The sequence below is a fragment of the Clavelina lepadiformis genome, chromosome 6, assembly GCF_947623445.1.
Source record: "Clavelina lepadiformis chromosome 6, kaClaLepa1.1, whole genome shotgun sequence".
Classification (NCBI taxonomy): domain Eukaryota; kingdom Metazoa; phylum Chordata; class Ascidiacea; order Aplousobranchia; family Clavelinidae; genus Clavelina; species Clavelina lepadiformis.
The window spans coordinates 3,964,211-3,982,272 of record NC_135245.1 but is presented as its reverse complement, the minus strand read 5'-3'; the positions used below and the strand labels follow the sequence as shown (position 1 = coordinate 3,982,272).

General features: G+C 35.4%; 3 protein-coding genes across 3 annotated transcripts; all 3 read left to right on the top strand.

The window, feature by feature from the left end:
* Positions 1-1,403: 1,403 nt before the first annotated feature.
* On the top strand, positions 1,404-4,969 carry LOC143461705 (coiled-coil domain-containing protein 157-like). The gene has a single exon (XM_076959537.1). It carries the CDS (start codon positions 1,536-1,538, stop codon positions 3,609-3,611), a length of 2,076 nt encoding a protein of 691 aa, XP_076815652.1. The 5' UTR covers positions 1,404-1,535; the 3' UTR covers positions 3,612-4,969.
* LOC143461706 (uncharacterized) lies at positions 3,687-7,274 on the top strand. The gene is made up of 4 exons (XM_076959538.1): positions 3,687-5,845; positions 6,449-6,635; positions 6,847-7,029; positions 7,134-7,274. Exons 1-4 carry the CDS (start codon positions 5,222-5,224, stop codon positions 7,238-7,240), a joined length of 1,101 nt encoding a protein of 366 aa, XP_076815653.1. The 5' UTR covers positions 3,687-5,221; the 3' UTR covers positions 7,241-7,274.
* A 2,793-nt stretch (positions 7,275-10,067) lies between these two features.
* LOC143462678 (mitochondrial enolase superfamily member 1-like) lies at positions 10,068-17,243 on the top strand. Its single transcript, XM_076960920.1, has 15 exons — positions 10,068-11,006; positions 11,416-11,527; positions 12,639-12,747; positions 13,101-13,216; positions 13,290-13,376; positions 13,464-13,531; positions 13,969-14,039; positions 14,121-14,203; positions 14,776-14,810; positions 15,127-15,214; positions 15,350-15,484; positions 15,587-15,758; positions 15,919-16,018; positions 16,279-16,363; positions 16,679-17,243. Exons 2-15 carry the CDS (start codon positions 11,441-11,443, stop codon positions 16,784-16,786), a joined length of 1,344 nt encoding a protein of 447 aa, XP_076817035.1. The 5' UTR covers positions 10,068-11,006; positions 11,416-11,440; the 3' UTR covers positions 16,787-17,243.
* Positions 17,244-18,062: the final 819 nt, after the last annotated feature.

Here is an 18,062-nt window from a genome sequence, read left to right as displayed (position 1 = left end):
CGGAAAGAAATAAAAGTGTTGTTCGCATATTTTAGCAACTCAAAATTTAATTGTTATACTACTATACTGTATATCGCATGCAACGGAGAGCTGCTCGCGTACCACCTGAAAAGCTCCCGCGTACCACTAGTGGTATGCGTACCACCGGTTGGGAACCCCTGCTCTACAGTCTACACTCTACAGCATGTGGTGATAAACAGTAAACGATATCAAACTTTTTGTGCCTTCGTATTATCAACGATATAAAGAACTCTAACTCTCGTATCTAACTCTCGTATCGTATTAGTTAGAGAGCTATCTAACGTATTGTATTAGTTAGAGAGCTAGCAGTGTTCTGCCTAAAAAGCCTCACTTTTGTCGAAAAAATCCACCAAAAAGGTATGAATTTTAGCTCAGGCTTTTAAAGTCCAAAAATGACCCAAATATTTGGCATTTTAATGCCATCGAAGCTGAAGGATCAGTTAAAATTTCTTTGGTTTTTGTTTTCATTTTAAAATCTAGACATGGTCTCAACCAATGTGAATTTACGAGTTAACTTCGTGGTTTTGTTTAAACTCAAAGCTTATCGAAAATAATTATTTTCTAATTTCTTTTCTAACTTTACCTATTAATTTTGGTTTTGTTTTTTGATTAAGCACATCGGTACGGTATGTGAGAATTTTGCTCAAGCGCTACTAGGCCTATGTATCCTTATCAAAATTCCGTTGATTCGTTCAAAATAACATGCACTAGGTAGCCTACTCTTTCAAATATACTAGGCTAGCCTAGTACCGGCTAAATAAAGTTGCAATTTTGCAAAATGGTGGTTTTGGTATGCGCCTTTGAAATCAGGTGAAGCTGGTACACCCTTGATATGTTTTTATGAAAATTTTAGTATATAAAAATTATATTATAAATTTAAAAATTATAAAAATCATTTCAGCATTTGCATGCACTAGACTATGGCTATGCACATAAGGGTCAGGGGATGCCATAGGCAGAGTCAAGTGAAAGGCATGGCGAAGAATGAATAAACTGCCTCCTCGTGTCTTTTCAAGACTGCACCCTAATGTCAACTTTAGGGGAAAGTATGACCTTTAGAAAAATGAGGCATTCACTCTTGCACTTCCGTGTTTTTCTTTGTGTTTTTGGAAGGGGAATTCTCTGTTTTAGATGAAAAAGAGCACAATTTTCTTGTGAAAAAAGAGGCCACACGCTTTACGTTTAGCCTAGCCTTCGATTTTTAGTAGCAGTTTTAACTGAGCACCTGCTAAAATTTTCTCGTGACGTCACTAATTACAACCTGCTGATTTTGTAACTTTTGAGTAACACCATAGATCCCGGCACCTTGCTATTGGTAATGGCATGTAGATACTAATTAGTGACTTGGAGAGGCAACCTGGTTGTATTGTATATTCTACTATATATATATGATAGCTTTGATTTTATACATATATAATATATAATGTGTATTCATCTTTTAAAATTGTAGCGAACACAGCAGAGGAAACCTTTTACTATATTGATCAGGCACTTGGGATTTTGAATGTGGAATAATGACACAACTTTTGGGTACAAAGTATTGTCTTGAGAGTTTGCAACATGACATAAAAGATGTGCAGGATACAATTGTAGAAATCATTTCTCGAGTGGGAAGTGTGCAGTATCAATCATGGAAATTTCCAGATAAACACTCAATGGATGTTGACGTAGATGGATTGCTAAGTGAATATGCATATGAAGAGCTTGATGAAGAAAGAAATGAAGTCGTTCATGTCATGCTTTATGATTTACTAATTGATAGACTTTTGTTTCTTTTTCATTGTTTCACGTATTTCAATGAGATCTTACTTAGTGTTAAGTCATCTCCTAAGTCCAGCAGTATGCGCTCGATATCTGCTGGTCTAACTGTCAAGAGAAGTTGGGGAAGGCTGGCACAGGTCGCAAAAGTATTGAAGCAATTTGCTAACCAAATAGAGAAGGAACAGTTAGGCAATACTCGGAAACCTGCACATATAAGAAAATCAAAATCAAGTGATACGGATTCAGTTGCAAGTGATGCATCTGATTCAAGCGGTGCGCTTTCCAAACCTTTTGCAACTATGATTCATTGCAGCAGCCAAACAAGTGAAACAGCTTATGTTGTTTGTGAAGTTTGTGATAGGACTCAAACTTGTCTTCATGAAGTTGGAAAATCCTTGGTTCATGTCTGCAAATCCCAAGGACTGCCCACGGCACTTGAAGATTACATTGCCAAGCAGACAGATTCTTCACTGATGTCAATTGCCGAGCTCTCTCGGTGGAAAAATTTACAAAAGAGAGATTTGTCTCGCATTGATCGTCACTTGGATTCACTAATGAAGCAAATCAACCCTCTAAAGCAAAATGTTTCTACCGCGGAGAAAAACGAACAAAAATTCAAAGAAGAGATTGCCAGGTTGCAATCAATCAGTGGCAGAAAGCTGGTCGAATTTCAGGAAGAGCAAAGAAAATATGAATACAGGTTTAAGGAGAATGAAAAGTCTTTACAAAAGTGCATTAGTTGCCTGTCTGATGAAAATGAAAAATTGCGTGAAGAAGTTTCCACTTTAAAGTCTTTAATGTCGGACTCAAAAGAAGAACTCTTCAAGGGACGAAAAGCTTTGATTTGTTTGGATAATGTTAACTCTCAACTGAAACATGAAACTGAAGAAAGAAAAGAGTGTCAAGCAGAAATTTTTCGAATGAAAACTGTAGCTTTAGAATTGCAAGAAAAATTGCGAAGTGCTGAAAATACACTAAACACTACAAAAATCCACCTTGAAAAAGAAATAAGCCGCAGTAAAACCATATATAATCGTGAAGAGGTTGTGCAAAAAAAACATCAGAGCATTCTTATACGCTTTGATGAATTAAATGAGGAATGTGAAGCACTGAGGGAGAGACTGGCTGTTGTCGAAGAAGAGCACGATGAACAAGCAGAAAAAATGAAGCGGGAAAGTGCCACTGTAAATGAGCAAACATCCAAACTGAGATCCCTGGAAGAGCAATCCTCTGTTGTGGAAAAGGAAAAAGAAACCATGCAAAAGACCATAAATGATTTGCGGTTGACTGCTGAAAGACTGGAAGAGCAAGTTGAAAAGTTCACGGAGCGAGAAAAACTTCTTGTGTCTTATCCAGATTTACAAAACACAGCTAGTATAAATCCCACTGGCACTGGTGATATTATCATAGACATGGAACAACAAATAAAAGCCAACAATGTTCGTATTGACATTCTTAAAAAAGAAAATGTTAATCTGATGCAGACTCTTAGTAAGATCTCCTCGAGATCAAACTCAGATTTGGATTTTGCTTCAGAAGCTGAATCTTTATCTTCAGAGAGCATGTACCAAGCTCAGACAGTTCAGTTATGGAAGAAATCTCCATCACAAGAGCAGTGGAAGTCCGAAAAGGAAGGTGGTGCACCTGCTAGAAGAGAAAATACATATTTGTTCAATGCTCACTCTCAAAGTGGGAATTCTTTTGAAAAGAAGACAAGCCCAAATGTCTCACCTTTACGCCCTTTTTCTGGAGCAGGGCAAAGGACTAATAGAGCTGCCTTAACACCAAACTCACGAAGCAAAGGAGCTTTGTTAAAACCTTGGACATAGTCAAATGTTTTATTGAAGGACAATTTTTGTCTTCATTTGACTTTCGTGCTTTTATTGTGTAATAGTAATAGTATTAAACTCATAATTCTATTGTCTTCATATATCTAGAATTCATAATTACACATTCCTTCAATTTTCAGAGATTTTGTATGTACAGTCAACAGTGTGATTTTTATGAAATTTTTTACACTGGAACTAAATATATTTACTGTGGTTGTTGTACTTGTGATACTTATATGTATACTGTGTTTTGTGTGTGCATGCAAGAGTTTTTGGAGTAAAGTATATTTTAATTAATTATTGGTAACTCATACTGTGACCTTGCCTCAAGTCACATTATAAACACTGTGCTTGAATTGCATATATCTGTATTTTAAAGTTTTATATTTAAATGAGAGACTTATTCAATTCATGACAGTCGTGCTGTGGTAGTGATGAAAAACAAAGCTTAGATTCAATATTCATTGTTAAACTTCATTAGTATGATTAGATGCTGAAATATCCATGTTTACATATATGCAGCAATGTGTGCTAGTCCTGCTCTTTTGACTGAAGTCTTTTTACGTCTTACTGGTGCATTTCTTACTCATTTTATTCTTATCTTGCTCCAATTAGTGCATAAGTAGTTAACTTATTCAGTGGTAACATGTATGTAATACTCAATTATTCGTGTAGGTTTGATTATGCTAATCCATTATGGGTGAATGGCAAGATATTAAACTGGTAGCATGTTCAATAGCATGCTTTGCTGTTGGGTTTGCCGCAGGATATCAATTCGGGAACATTCGTCGCAGGTGGCTACAAAGAAAGCAAGATGCTCTGAAAAGGAAACTCGAGGAAACCAACAAAAAATTGGACGTTTCTTGAATCTGTCAAGCTTGCTGCATTTTGCTCATCTGATTACTCTTCGATTTTGTTTAGTTCTTTTTGTCTACTTTAACTTGGAATAGGTCATGGTAGTCTAATGATACTCTTTATGATCCTTTAGAACTTTTGCAATGATTTTATTGGGTGGGTTTTAGTGAAAACGTTTCATGTTCTCAGATAATGTTCATTAAAATGTAGTCACACTGCTGAAGATAGATGACCATCGATTGATTGTTTAATTAATCAGCTTGATTATTTAATTTTATTGAACTGTACACATAGTTCACATTTCTTGTTGTTCATTTATTACTTAAACATTTTAGATTATTTATTGCTATAGATTAAGGTTACTAGTTTTGTGAAGTAATTGAATTACTTTGCAGTGTAGAGAATAATTACTTTGCAGTGTAGAGAATGGTATGAGGCATATTTCATTGAATCATTGTCTTGTTTATTCTTGACTTATTTATTAATTACTTTTTATGTTGCAGTATGGGTGAGTTTAAAGATGCACAGTTAGTAACTTTTTCGGTTGTGTGCTTTGCCCTTGGATTTATAGCTGGATACCAATTTGGAAATCTTCGAAGAAAGTGGTTACAAGCAAAAAGAGATTATTTGCAGCGAAAATTGGAGGAAACAAAGAAACGTTTGGATGTGACATAAAAGTTCATGCTGCTAAAGATATTAAATACAAAGCCAAATCTATATTGTGGTTGGTTCCTTGGTTGTATTTTTAGATAAACATGGAGTTTATAAAGCGATTGTACATTTCACGAAGACGGATGCTTGTCCTATGTACAAGTACAAATTCATTCAAGAATTTTTTAAACCTACAAACATTGAAAGTTAACCACATATATGGCAAATTGCTATCAACTTCCGCTGCATTCTATTGTCCACGGCAATTAACCCCACCTCCACTTCAAAATGTGTCAGAGTTGATTGACTATGCCAACAAGCAAATATTTCTGTCACGCCCTAATGAGCCAGAAGACACCACAACAACACCTGAACTCCTTTCTGGTTGTGCTAGCTTGGATGATATTTTGAATTTAATCGGAGATATGCACCACTCTAACAAGCTTTGGAATGAAGAGTTTATCATGTATATGCATGCACTCAGCCAACATATTGACTCATATGATCATGATCTTGATTGCAAGGAAGATCTCTTACAACTTATATTAAACAATGAAAATTTTCAAGTATTTTTGCAGAAAATGATGGTGGCATCGATATATTTGAAATCTACTGAACTGGCATGGCTGTTGTGGACTATTGGAAAACTTGAAATCCCAGAGCAAAGTTTTGTTGTAAAACACATTCTGATCTCTATTCAAAAGAGAATAAATGACTTCTTTCCTAAGGTAGGATATCATGTTACCTTGTTTATCAAGAATGTGGTTTATTTTGATATAAAGATTAAAAAAATTTAAATAATGACCAACTGCACTATATGTTTATTAAGGAAATAGTTTAGCCTGCCCAATTTTATATTACCGATATTTGTAGCAAGTAGAGGATACCTATTGGTAATATGCTCACTGATCAGGGCCGGCCCAGCCCTCATGCAAGATCTGATGGCGAGACCCCTTGCCAATTTTATATAAATTAGTGTAATAATAAAAAATATTAACATGAATCACATATCAACTCTTTGCAAATCAACTCCCATTAAACTTTTTCTTAGTGGAATAATTTCACCAGGACCCTGTATCAAAAACAAACTGAGAAATACAAATAACATTGAGATTTGGCCAAAATAAAAGCCAAAGTATTATTTTTCTTTTGGTGCTAAGTAGTACTGGGCCCAGTGCAATCACATCGCTTGCATTGGCCTAAGCCCAGCCGTGAGTATGATGTATGGTTAGCAGATTACAGAACTCTGTTCGATATACCATAGGCTCATATTCACTCATGGGTTATGTATTATGAAAAACAAAAATAATAAAATCTAATCATTTTTGCAGGATGTTTCAATTTGCTATGCCGCTCTTAGAAAGTATGAAAACATGACACCAGAAATGAAAGCTGTGCATGCTGCGCTTTTAATGCACTTGGAGAACATGGCGAAGGATGAGGAATTCTTTGTTGCTGTTACTGCTGAAAGGAATTTAAAAACTTTTTTTAGTCTGGCAAGATTTGCTGGTAGAATAGGTAGGTCAATGAGGGATGTCTATAGGCATGAAAAGATGGCTATTTTGAGATTAGTCATCTATGTTTACACCTTACATACATAAAATTTTCACAAATGCCATGTTGATTGAACTTTCAACGTTTGGTTGTCAGTTGCCAAAGAGTTTGTTTGTGTTGAATGTTGCGTTTTATTTATTATGACTCGTTGTAAGAGAGTTGTCATATTTATTAGGTTCTCCTGACCTAAGAAGATGCTTGGTGCAAACATGTGTAGCATCATTTAAGTTACGGCGAAAATTGAATGAGCCACTCAATGCAAAACTCGCAATCACTGTGTTACACTACCTATCTTACTACTTGTATCACAACAAATTTTTGGTTGAAACTGCGATGAAAACTATACAGGAAAATAAAAGTAAGTGATCTGTAAATGTAATATCTATCAGCTTTGCTAGAGACGTTTTATAGATGTTGCCATCAAAATGTGGATATTTGTCAATGTAAAACAAACTTTTTTAGATACACTGACCGACGTCGAGAAGAAACATTTGGCCAAAGCAACTAGGGGTTTAAGATATATGAATGATTGGGACCACCAACAATTACTAAAAATAACAGAAACTTGACGCTCAATAAAAGTTAAGATACTGCCTTGCTAAATGTCTATGTGTGTTTGTTAGATTAGAACTTTTCAGAAGGTTACATAGTTACCAGAGTCCAGCTGGGTTTAAAGACTTATGAATGTGATAGAATGCTTGAAGGAAGTCATACAGTTTAGTCCCAATTTGTGATGCATAAATAGTGTACCTATTCATTTCACTTAAGATGTCAGATACCAACATTGTTAACACTAGAAGGACGGGGCGCGTCAATTGACGCATTTTCAACCTAAGTGCATCTATAACTTTTTAGTGGGGCATCGCACAACCGTGATATTTCCTGACTTTTCCTACATAAGTGTTAGGTAACTAACCCATGAATATGAAATTTTTATTTTACCGGTAGAGATAATTAACGTGGTCACTACCTAGAAGGACGGGGTGCGTCAATTGACGCATTGTTACTTCACACTACAAAAACCAGTTCTCGCAATAGAGAGCAATGTTTTGTTTCTGCTGATAATTACAGGTTTATCGAATTAGGTCACAGCTGCCAGCACGGGGGTGTAACAAACGTGTTGACAAACTATGCAAGTCGACTTTTCTGCAAAACAGAGTAGTTTCGTCACAAGCGCAACCTAATATCGGAATTTTTGAAGTTTATCGAAGCGTAGGTGTAGTAAGAGTTTCTTAGTTAGATAAATTAGATGAATTAGATAAATTCGTCGGGTCGGTGGTTGCTCGTGGCGTGAAAGGAGGGCGCAATTTCCCTGTGAAGAGTTTGTGGGGGAATTCGTGGGGATGTCCGATGTTTTCCCAAACCATGGCAAGAGACAGGTTTCTGGAGCTCATACGATTCCTTCGCTTCGATCTGAAGACGGAAAGGCGTAGGAATCTATTGCATGATAAATTTGCACTCGCTTCACAACTTTGGAACAGTTTTATATCAATCTGCCAAAAAGCACTCATTCCACAGTGGAAGATAACTGTGGATGAGCAACTATTGCCGTGTAAGGCACGCTGCAAGTTCATCCAATATATGGCCAATAAACCAGACAAGTTTGGTCTAAAGTTCTGGCTGACAGTTGACGTCGAAAACAAATATTTATTCAACGGTTTTCCTTACGTTGGAAAAGATGACGCAAGGAGCCCCCAAGGGAGTGTGCCCACCGACGTTGTACTGAAACTCATAGCTCCGCTTTTTCAAGGAGGTTACAACGTCACTTGCGATAATGTTTTCACCTCACTTGACCTAGCGTTGCGACTTGCGGAAAAGAAGTGCAGCCTCGTAGGGAAAATGCGCCAGAACAGGAGAGAAGTCCCGAAAGAGTGCAGGAAGAAAAAGGAGTTACGTGAAACAGAAGTGTTTAGGCACGACGGCTTGTATTTTCAATGCGATTGCTTTTGTTAATTAAAATGGACATAGCGGACATGCGATAGAAGTAGTTTTTTCGGAGCAACAGCACAGTTTTCTCAACAAAAAACGTTAGATTTGTGCCGTTTTGACCTTTTGCGTCAATTGACGCACTCCGTCCTTTTAGGTATACGAAAATTGCCGTCCTTCTAGTGTTAAATCCTATGTGAATTGATTAGGATCATTGTCTAATTTTTATAACTGAGTAATTCTGGGTGAAGTGACGCGAGTAAGTAGGAAAACGAGAATGGAGTGAATTAATAAATGAAACCAAGTTATGCAAAAAAAAATATTACTATTTTTGTCCGCTAGAATTGTTTGCATAATGTAAATGCTCTGGGCCCGTTGGTAAATTTCTTCATCTTGTACGTAGAAAACAAAAACGAATAGAAGCGCCAAGACTTTATCTTGAATTATGGTTTAGTGTTCTTTTGGATATCTAAGATATAGGCCTAAAGCTTTACCAACCAAAATCTGTTGCACTGTGCTTTGCTGAGCATTACATTTTTTATTTGTTGGTTTTGTATCGTATTGTCCGAATTTGGAACTCTTCGCCAGGAGCAAGCTTCGTTAATGCTTTGCCCGTGGCAATATGGCATAACGGTATCGAGCGTGGTTTGCACTATTGCCAGCCCAACGTTCTACCCACTTTGCTACCGATCAAATATTGCTGTTGATTTTGTTCCAGTACAATATACCGTTGTCATGTTATATCAGGGTTACCATAACTGAAAAAGTCAATTTCCTCATGGTCTCAATGACCAACTTTCGCGACACAAAACAGGCGATTTTACAATATATTCTTACATCCTACCAATCCAAACGCTTATTTTGTCTTCAAGACAGCATCACTGTCACAGAGGGAAAAAAGCACAGAATTGCCACATTTGTTTAGTCTAAAACCTTTCTGTTTCATTAACATTAGACCTTTTTTCAGCTTAACGAAAATAAGGCCAACTTTGCTACATTGTCTACCTAAAAGTTGCAAATACGAAGGTAGGTCTGGTTACTATAAAGCAGACAGCAAAATTGTTCTCACAAAATAAACTAACCTAGTCAAATGACAAAAAAGAGAGCCATTTCGCATAATTACTAAATAATGAAATGTTACAAAGCAAAGTTAAATAAAAGTCTAAAAATCACACTAGATTGTCGCCAATAGGCTTAGAAGGAGCTTCAGAGTTCCCGAACGTTTAAACACTTTTTAACATTTTTCCCTGACGCATATTTGAACATTAAAATTCATGATATGTCTGGGAAAATCCCAACGTATGGCAAACCAATGTTATATAGTTTTATATATGTGTATTCATTGTTTTGTGATTCGTAAAGTATATAAATTATACGTTACAACATGTTTTCAAACAGTTTTAGATTAGGGGAAACCCAAAAAACGATTTCCTTGTGATCATCAATAACGGTGTTAGTCTTCATATAAATAAAAATGCAAAGTTGTAGTGTTTATTTTTTTCCATTAAATGTGCGGATCGAAAGTTAGGACGCTAACTATTGTACTTATAGCACAATAAAACACATGCTCAGGAACAATTAGTGAATAGAATAGGCCTACAAGGTACAATACGCTAGCACCTAACACTCTACGGCAGTAGGAGTAACAGTAAACATCCAGACCATAATTTTTGTTGGTTATATACGCAGCCACTACATATGACTTCTGCTACCCCACATCAGAAATTATCAGTCAGGTTGTCACTATTTCACCTAAAGAAATTAGGGTCAAGAATACTAGGTTATAAGTGTTGTATGCTCACACTGCCACATGAACATCATTATCATTGAGAAGAAGTTATGACATAATAATTCTCCAATAATAATCAATCCTGATGTGAGATTTGATTAGTAGGCTATACTTAAACCAAAAAATTTATTTTTAAAAGCTAATTTCCCACAGTCCTAGTTAACTCAAAAGGTTCAATAAATCTTCATGATAACCTAAACCTGTCCTCTAATGTAAATTTAACTTTGATTTAATTTCAAATGGCCAAACTAAAGTCAGTTTTTTTCGTAACTTAACTGTCTAATGTCTGCTTTTAATTACCACCTACCTGAACTAATTCCAGTTAAATATGATCACTTCCAATTAGTTAAATGCATAACTTATCATAAAGATGCAAAACAGTAGTAAGAATTTTTTGGTGAAATCTTAAGTTAAAATTTATCATTTGCTTACTGTACTTTATCACATAATTGTTTGTATGGTTAGACAGTTAAAAGAACTTCTAAATTATTTGAGTGCTGTTTTCTTCTTTAACCGACAATAATTGATGAATGTTTATAGATAGGGTGACCAACCTTTATATATTTGGTATGATCATGTAATATATTTGAAAGTATAACATGTAGGCTAAATAATGTCAGGTATGTACCTTATTTTATAGCCTATATGACATTTATTTGCAGAAATTGTGGTAGGTTCAAGGTACCCTAAACATTTAATGACCACAATTTGTCACACTTTGACAATTCCGTTTTTGTAGGATGTTATACATATTTATATTTTACAAGCATTGCGTTTTTTGAGACTTCATGTATGTAAAAATGTTCACAAAAAGATGCTTTGCAAAATATACTGATATCATGTAATTTGCGATGTACGACTTGTCTGTTGATATCTTGGCCTTTAGGTCACCCTACATATGAACCTGTAACCAATACCATAGAAAATCCAATGTGCAAACTGATGAAAGTGCAATTGTGTTTGTGAATATATAGGAACAATATTCTTACACTGACTTATTTACAACTAACAAGTTTAATCTGGTACTAGAGAGCTACTACTGCTGGTAATAGCCATGGGTAAATTTGGAAAAATCACCGAAGTCAACTTAAGAGACATACGCTTTCCAACATCACTGGAACATCATGGTTCTGATGCTATGGTGTGTGTTTAATTAGTATTGATTAGTCATCATAATGAGTTAGAAAGTCTTATGATTAGTGCAAATTGTTCTTATTATAAATAAACATAGCAAGTTTTTGCAGGTAACGATCAACAAAATACGATTTAATTGGACTATTTTCTCATGAATTTCTAAATTTAAATCTTATTTATCAATTATATTTTAAATTCTGATCAAGAAAGAGACAAAAATAAATTAATAGGACCTGTCAAGGCCGACCCTAATACAGTTAGTAGGTAGCTTGCTTAGTGTTATTTTGGTACTTGTTTATGCTTTGGCATATTTGAATAGTGAGATCCCAAATTTTGATTTTTGACAACTTTTTCATGTTCTTCAAAAATGTAAATTTGCATTTCTGTATTTGTAAATCAAACTGACGACCATAAATTCAGTTGTCAATTGAACATAGGGGTTAAGTTCTGAGGTGAATAGGTGGAAAATCAACATATAATTTCTGTCAATATAGGTAGCATAGGATTAAATACAAATTAGCTTCGTGTATATTAAAATGAAAGTAAACTAAATGACAAAGTATATGAAAAGACTTTGTGTCGAATCTATACTTCTTCATAAATGAAATAGCTGTGATGTTTGTTTTTCAAGGCCAAATTATGAACTTTTGTACATAAATGTGAACCGAAACTTTGAGCTGAGCATAGGTCGATATCTGGTTGATATTAATCCTTAACGTAGCCAATTGTTTTCTTTCATGTGATATAATTGTAGATTAAGTTTTACCTCTTGGCATAAAACCAAATCTAGATCATTGTTTGTTTCTTTGCCAGAATAATCATGTTGATGTTCAAAGTAAGTTTAGATTGACGTTACAGCAGCTTAAAAGCTTTACCTCTTGTTGTGGTCAATTGAGTATTATGACTAGAATAGTACGGTCCCAAGGTGGTCACATCAGAAGCTACGCTACCATAGATATTATCATATTGTGATATGAACCGGCTAAACTGAAGAAGTACCGGCTTGGCCGCTTAGCCAGCGAAGTGGTGGCAACTTATGGCTGAAACGGCACATAGAATTTTCATTTTGGTGATGATAGTAAAACTTAATCATATTTTATCAAATACCTTTATTCCAGCATGGTGAAGTGGATTATTCTGGGGTCTATGTGTGTGTAAAGACAGATTCAGGTGATGGTCTTGTTGGCTGTGGAATTGCTTTTACCCTGGGTAGAGGAAATGAAATTAGTGAGTGCTTATAGATGTAATTTGCACAATCTTAAAACGGCACATTTTTTGCTGTCTTAGATATTGAGCAATGGTGGACGGTATTAAGTGGTTTGTAGTAGAAACAATACTATTCGACTAAAATGTGTAGTTAGATAAAAATGATATCAATGGTTCTTCACTTGAAAGGAGCCCAATAGAGTTTTTTTAGACATGCTTTATTTTACTGATTAAACATCTTTCAGGAAATTTCTTCAGGTTACTGTTTTGTAAACCGTTACAGTAGTGTGTGCAATTGATCGTAAGTACTACGGCTGTATTTTTTAACATCTTTATTATATATATATATATATACATATATAACTTTTTTTCAGTTCTTAAAGCGGTTGAAGTGATTAGCAAGTTTGCAATTGGTCAGGAATTGGACAATATTTTTTCAAATTTTGGCAAGTTCTGGCGACAGATTACTCAAGAAGGACAGCTCAGATGGGTATGTCATTTTGGTTTGGTAGCAAACCAGTGTTTGCAGATTTACCGCAAACAACATCCCGTTTCCTATTTAGTTGGGTCCTGAGAAAGGGGTTACTCACATGGCTGCAGCAGGACTTTTTAATGCTATTTGGGATATTTGGGGCAAAAAAGTGAAAAAGGTAATTATCAAGAAATTTTCATTTACTTGCTTTTTGCAAACATTAAAAAGCAATTATAAATTTCCTTTAAAATTTGGGATTTCACAGCCTGTTTGGAAACTGTTGGCTGATATGACACCGCAGGAAATCGTTAACTTGGTGGACTTCAGTTACCTGTAAGTTTTGTCTTGATCGAAAATAAAAAACTAAATTATAAGTTACACTTACTATGCATGCTTTGAAATCGGCTGGTTGCAGGTTAAACGTATTTCATGTAAGGCAAAGCAACAAACCCATAGATACAGTAGCATACTTTTGTTTGGCCAATTGCACGCTGCTTGTTGATGTAACGTTCAGTGTTTGAAAAGTTATGTGGTAATCATTTTTGAAATCTGAAAATTCAGAATTCAAAGACAAATTAATTAACATTATCAATGTTACGTCAGTGTAACTTGGCTGAACAGATAAGATTTGAACAAATATTGCAAAAACCTTGTCAGTGAAAATTTTACTCGGCTACTATTTGAATAGGAGTTGCAATCTCAAGCATTATGAAAATTATAATGCTATATCAGCAACACACATTTATTGCAAGTCAGAATTTTTTTGGCAGGTCGGAAGTATTAACGAAGGATGAAGCCATTGAAATTTTGATGAGTAACAAGCCAACCCAAGAAAAGCGAGGTAGCGAACATAGGAGCTGTAAGCTAATATTAAGTTAATAAAGAAATCTTTCTTACATGCCTGTTGACATTCACCATTCAGAAAGGATATTGCTGAAGGAAGGGTTTCCAGCCTACACGACTTCAACTGGATGGCTTGGGTATTCAGATGAAATTCTTGCACAGGTATTCAATTTTCTTCTGACATTCCAAAGTTGTCCTTATAAACATTTTCTGTAACAACAAAACTTGTGAAGTAGAGCAGTCTATGGCAGGGTTGTGCTGTGAGCACAATTATTCGGGTTTGTGAGACTCCGGATATCATAAAGGTCGACCCAAACGAACCCCAAATATATTCGTATCAGCATGAAATGATAAAATTTTTCATCATTCATCAAAAAGTTTCCAAATATTGCTTGTAACATGGCGTAATTGCTACAAAGTAATGACCAAATGGTGATTAGATGAGCAAAATGCTAAATAACCTTCAATAAGAAATGTTGATTATAGTTGGGCTAAGGCGGGAAAATAGATTATCATTTCGTACCAAAGTCAATCTATTTATAAGTAGTGTTGTATTCGGGTTTGCCATTATTAATATTTGTGTTCGCCTGAATTTTTCACATCTAGGTGATATTCGGTGAATCTGTTTGGGTTTGGGTTTGGGTTGGTATCAGCCCATCCCTTTTCTATGGTATGTACAATGCAGGTTTGCTTTCTTTATTGTTTTTTTAAAGGTGTGCTACCTTATTTTGTAGAAATGCGAGGCTGCATTAAAAGCAGGATGGACCAAGTAAGCAAATACAAACCATTTTAGATGTAATTGTCACACATATTGATATTTGAATATATTCTGCTGTAGTAGCATTTGAGTACTGCTATGTATACTGTTTCTGGACCCACAAACTGCCATGGTTGTTTTTGTTAAGTTGTTTACGAGACATTGCATATTCTTGTAAATATTGTCTAGTAAATGGTTGGTTGGTTTATAGTGCAGTTAATTAGCTTGAATGTAATCATTCATAATTAACCTGCAACAACTGTACAGGGATAATGCATTAAGCTTGCATTTCTGTTGTTGAATATAAAATCAAGTTATACTATTACAGATTCAAGATGAAAGTAGGTTCTGATCTGAAAGATGACAAACGTAGAGCAAAACTGATACGTGATCATATTGGATATGAAAGAGATTTGGTAAGTATCTCCCACTCCAGTGTAAGTTTGGTGTCCATGTGCTATGATTGAAATCTTACTTCTGTCAATACTTTTCTCATAGCTACATCAGCAGAAAGGTAAGTTTGACATTCTTGTTCTACGCATTTCTTGTAGATGATGGATGCTAATCAGAAGTGGGACGTAAATGATGCAATCTCATGGATGAAAGAGCTTGCTGAATTCAAACCATTATGGATAGAAGAACCGACTAGTCCAGATGACGTGCTGGGTCACGCTGCTGTGGCAAAGGTGCCTTCATTTGACACTTTAAAGGAATTTTTCCTGGAAGTTAACTTCCTGGTTGATCCATCGTTGATTTTCCTTGAATAATTTCTATTGTGGTTCGATCAGGCATTGAAACCTTACAACATTGGTGTTGCAACTGGTGAACACTGCCAAAACAGAGTGATATTCAAACAACTTTTGCAAGCAAATGCTTTAAGTTTCTTGCAAATTGATTCGTGTCGTGTTGGGTCTATTAATGAAAATATTGCAATTTTGCTTCTTGCAAAGAAATTTAACGGTAATTACTGTACATGAAATAGTCAATGTATCTACCATAATACTGTCATATTTACTGCCATTTTGACCAGTTCTACTTATGGTATTTGCTTTAAAGAGCAAATTCATCCATTGTTATCTATTTCAGCGGAAGTTGTTACTTTTGTTCTTTTACTATTTAGTTCCAGTTTGTCCCCATGCGGGTGGAGTTGGCTTATGTGAGATGGTGCAACATATTATTATGTTCGACTATTTGTGTGTGTCAGGCACAAAAGATGGAAGGTAACTGTTGTTTTTAAACTACTTTTTATTGTGCTCTAAGGTTGCAGAAATTTTTTGATAAAGAAGACTTTAGTGTTGCTAGCAAGCGCTTCAACAGAAAGATTACTCAACATCTACATAGGTAGTGCATATACTTTAACTATAGCCTAAATGACTGGACGTAAATAATGCAAATGTCTTTTACTTTTTTATATTGGGCTTTATTGCAACATTTTTGGAGTTTTGTTACAATTTTTTGATCGTTTCCATTACATTTACAGTAGAGTCTGTGAGTACGTTGACCATCTTCATGAGCATTTTGTCGATCCTGTCCAAGTCAACAACATGGCTTACATGCCACCTCAGGTTTGTCTTAAAATTTAAATTTTGCTTCAATGATCATAAGTTGAAGCACATCAAACTGAAATTGAAGTAGAGCCAATGCACTTCACTCATTTATCTATTTTTCTAGGATTGTTAGGGAACAGGTTGCAAAAAATCGGTTGCTTTGTGTCTGCTTTCTCTCTTGATTAACCGTAATAACTGATAACACTCAAATATTTTAATGTTTAATATGAATTAATATGCGATTGATACGCGATGTATTAGCGGTCACCTACTATTGCACAACATTTTAAATCCAACAATTGATTATACAAATGTGAAATACTGTATTCTCAGAATCCAGGCTACTCTACCGAAATGAAGCAGAGTTCGTTGGATAACCACGATTTTCCCAACGGCAAGGTTTGGGACAAGCTTATACGTGAAGGAAAGTTCAAGACATAATTATGCAGTCCACCATAAAACCATTTAAGTGCAATAAAGCGATTGGTGTTAAGTGATTACTTTGTTACGACTATACAGTATGCTGTTAATTTTTTTCTTCTTGATTACATAATTTCTTCCTTGCCCGTATAAGTGTGGTTTCATACGACTCGTCGTAGTTAGTAAGAGCCGTATTATATCTATGTAATCGTTTTTTTAGGTATTCCTAGTATAAATTCGTCGACAAAATTTTCAAATTAAGGAGCAGATATTACTTGTGGTGACTATTTGTGCCTCAAAATTTGACTAGACTAACTTAAATATGATGGGTTTAACAATCTTCGATCAAGCTTATATATGTAATGTGCGTGTTTTTGCTTAATCCAGGTCAATATATGCGCCTCAAATGAGTTGGTTGTAGATTCTGTCTAATAATATCGTGGCACGGGAACAATTAATAAAATCTTTCTTGTTGTTATTTCACGGTAACTGTGGAGAGTAGGGCGCATTAGCCCAAGATTGCGGGGAGTTTCTTAACGGCCTGCTACACTATGATCTAGTATTATGTACGTACGACAAAGTTTCAGTGGAAGACCGCCTGGGACCAGCATACATTACGCAGTAGTTAGTTACCGGTACAAATTTTGTATTTTCAAGCCGCCCAGTGTTTAGTAACAGAATTAAATTATATGCCGTGAGTATGCCAAAAATAAAACATTAGTAAACTGAGATTGGCCATGGTTTTCATCCCGCTCACAACCTTTGTTATTAAATGTGCCTTGTCGTTATTCTGTTTACTTTCACAGACTTTTATAATCTATGACTATGTTAAGTGGTATCATTGCAGGCCTGACTCCTTCCATTTCAAATATTTTACAAGTTTATTTGAATGATTTAATGTTGTGTTTCCGTTATTTTTTTCGTTTGGATTAGCCTAGGCCTAAACGTTTTTAACCCCCGGGCTGATTCGATTTTCTAATCTACCCATGCGGTGAAAGGTATAGGGCTAGGCTATATGCTTGCCCTAAGTTGGTTCTTTTGATTTGTTTCGAATTATTTCAACCACTTTACTTGCTGTTGGCTAAAAGTAAGAACATAGGCGACACAAAAATCAGGCCGCCAGCTTTTTGGAAATCTTTGATAGATTTACGTTCTAGGGAAACCGACGAAGTAACGTTATAGTTTCATGTTTAAAACTAGCTTTGACCAAAAAATCTACCAGTTTTACCGGTTTGGTAGGTGTGGTGAAAACAACACACATAGCAATTGCCGGAAGGATACGCGTTTCACATATTGC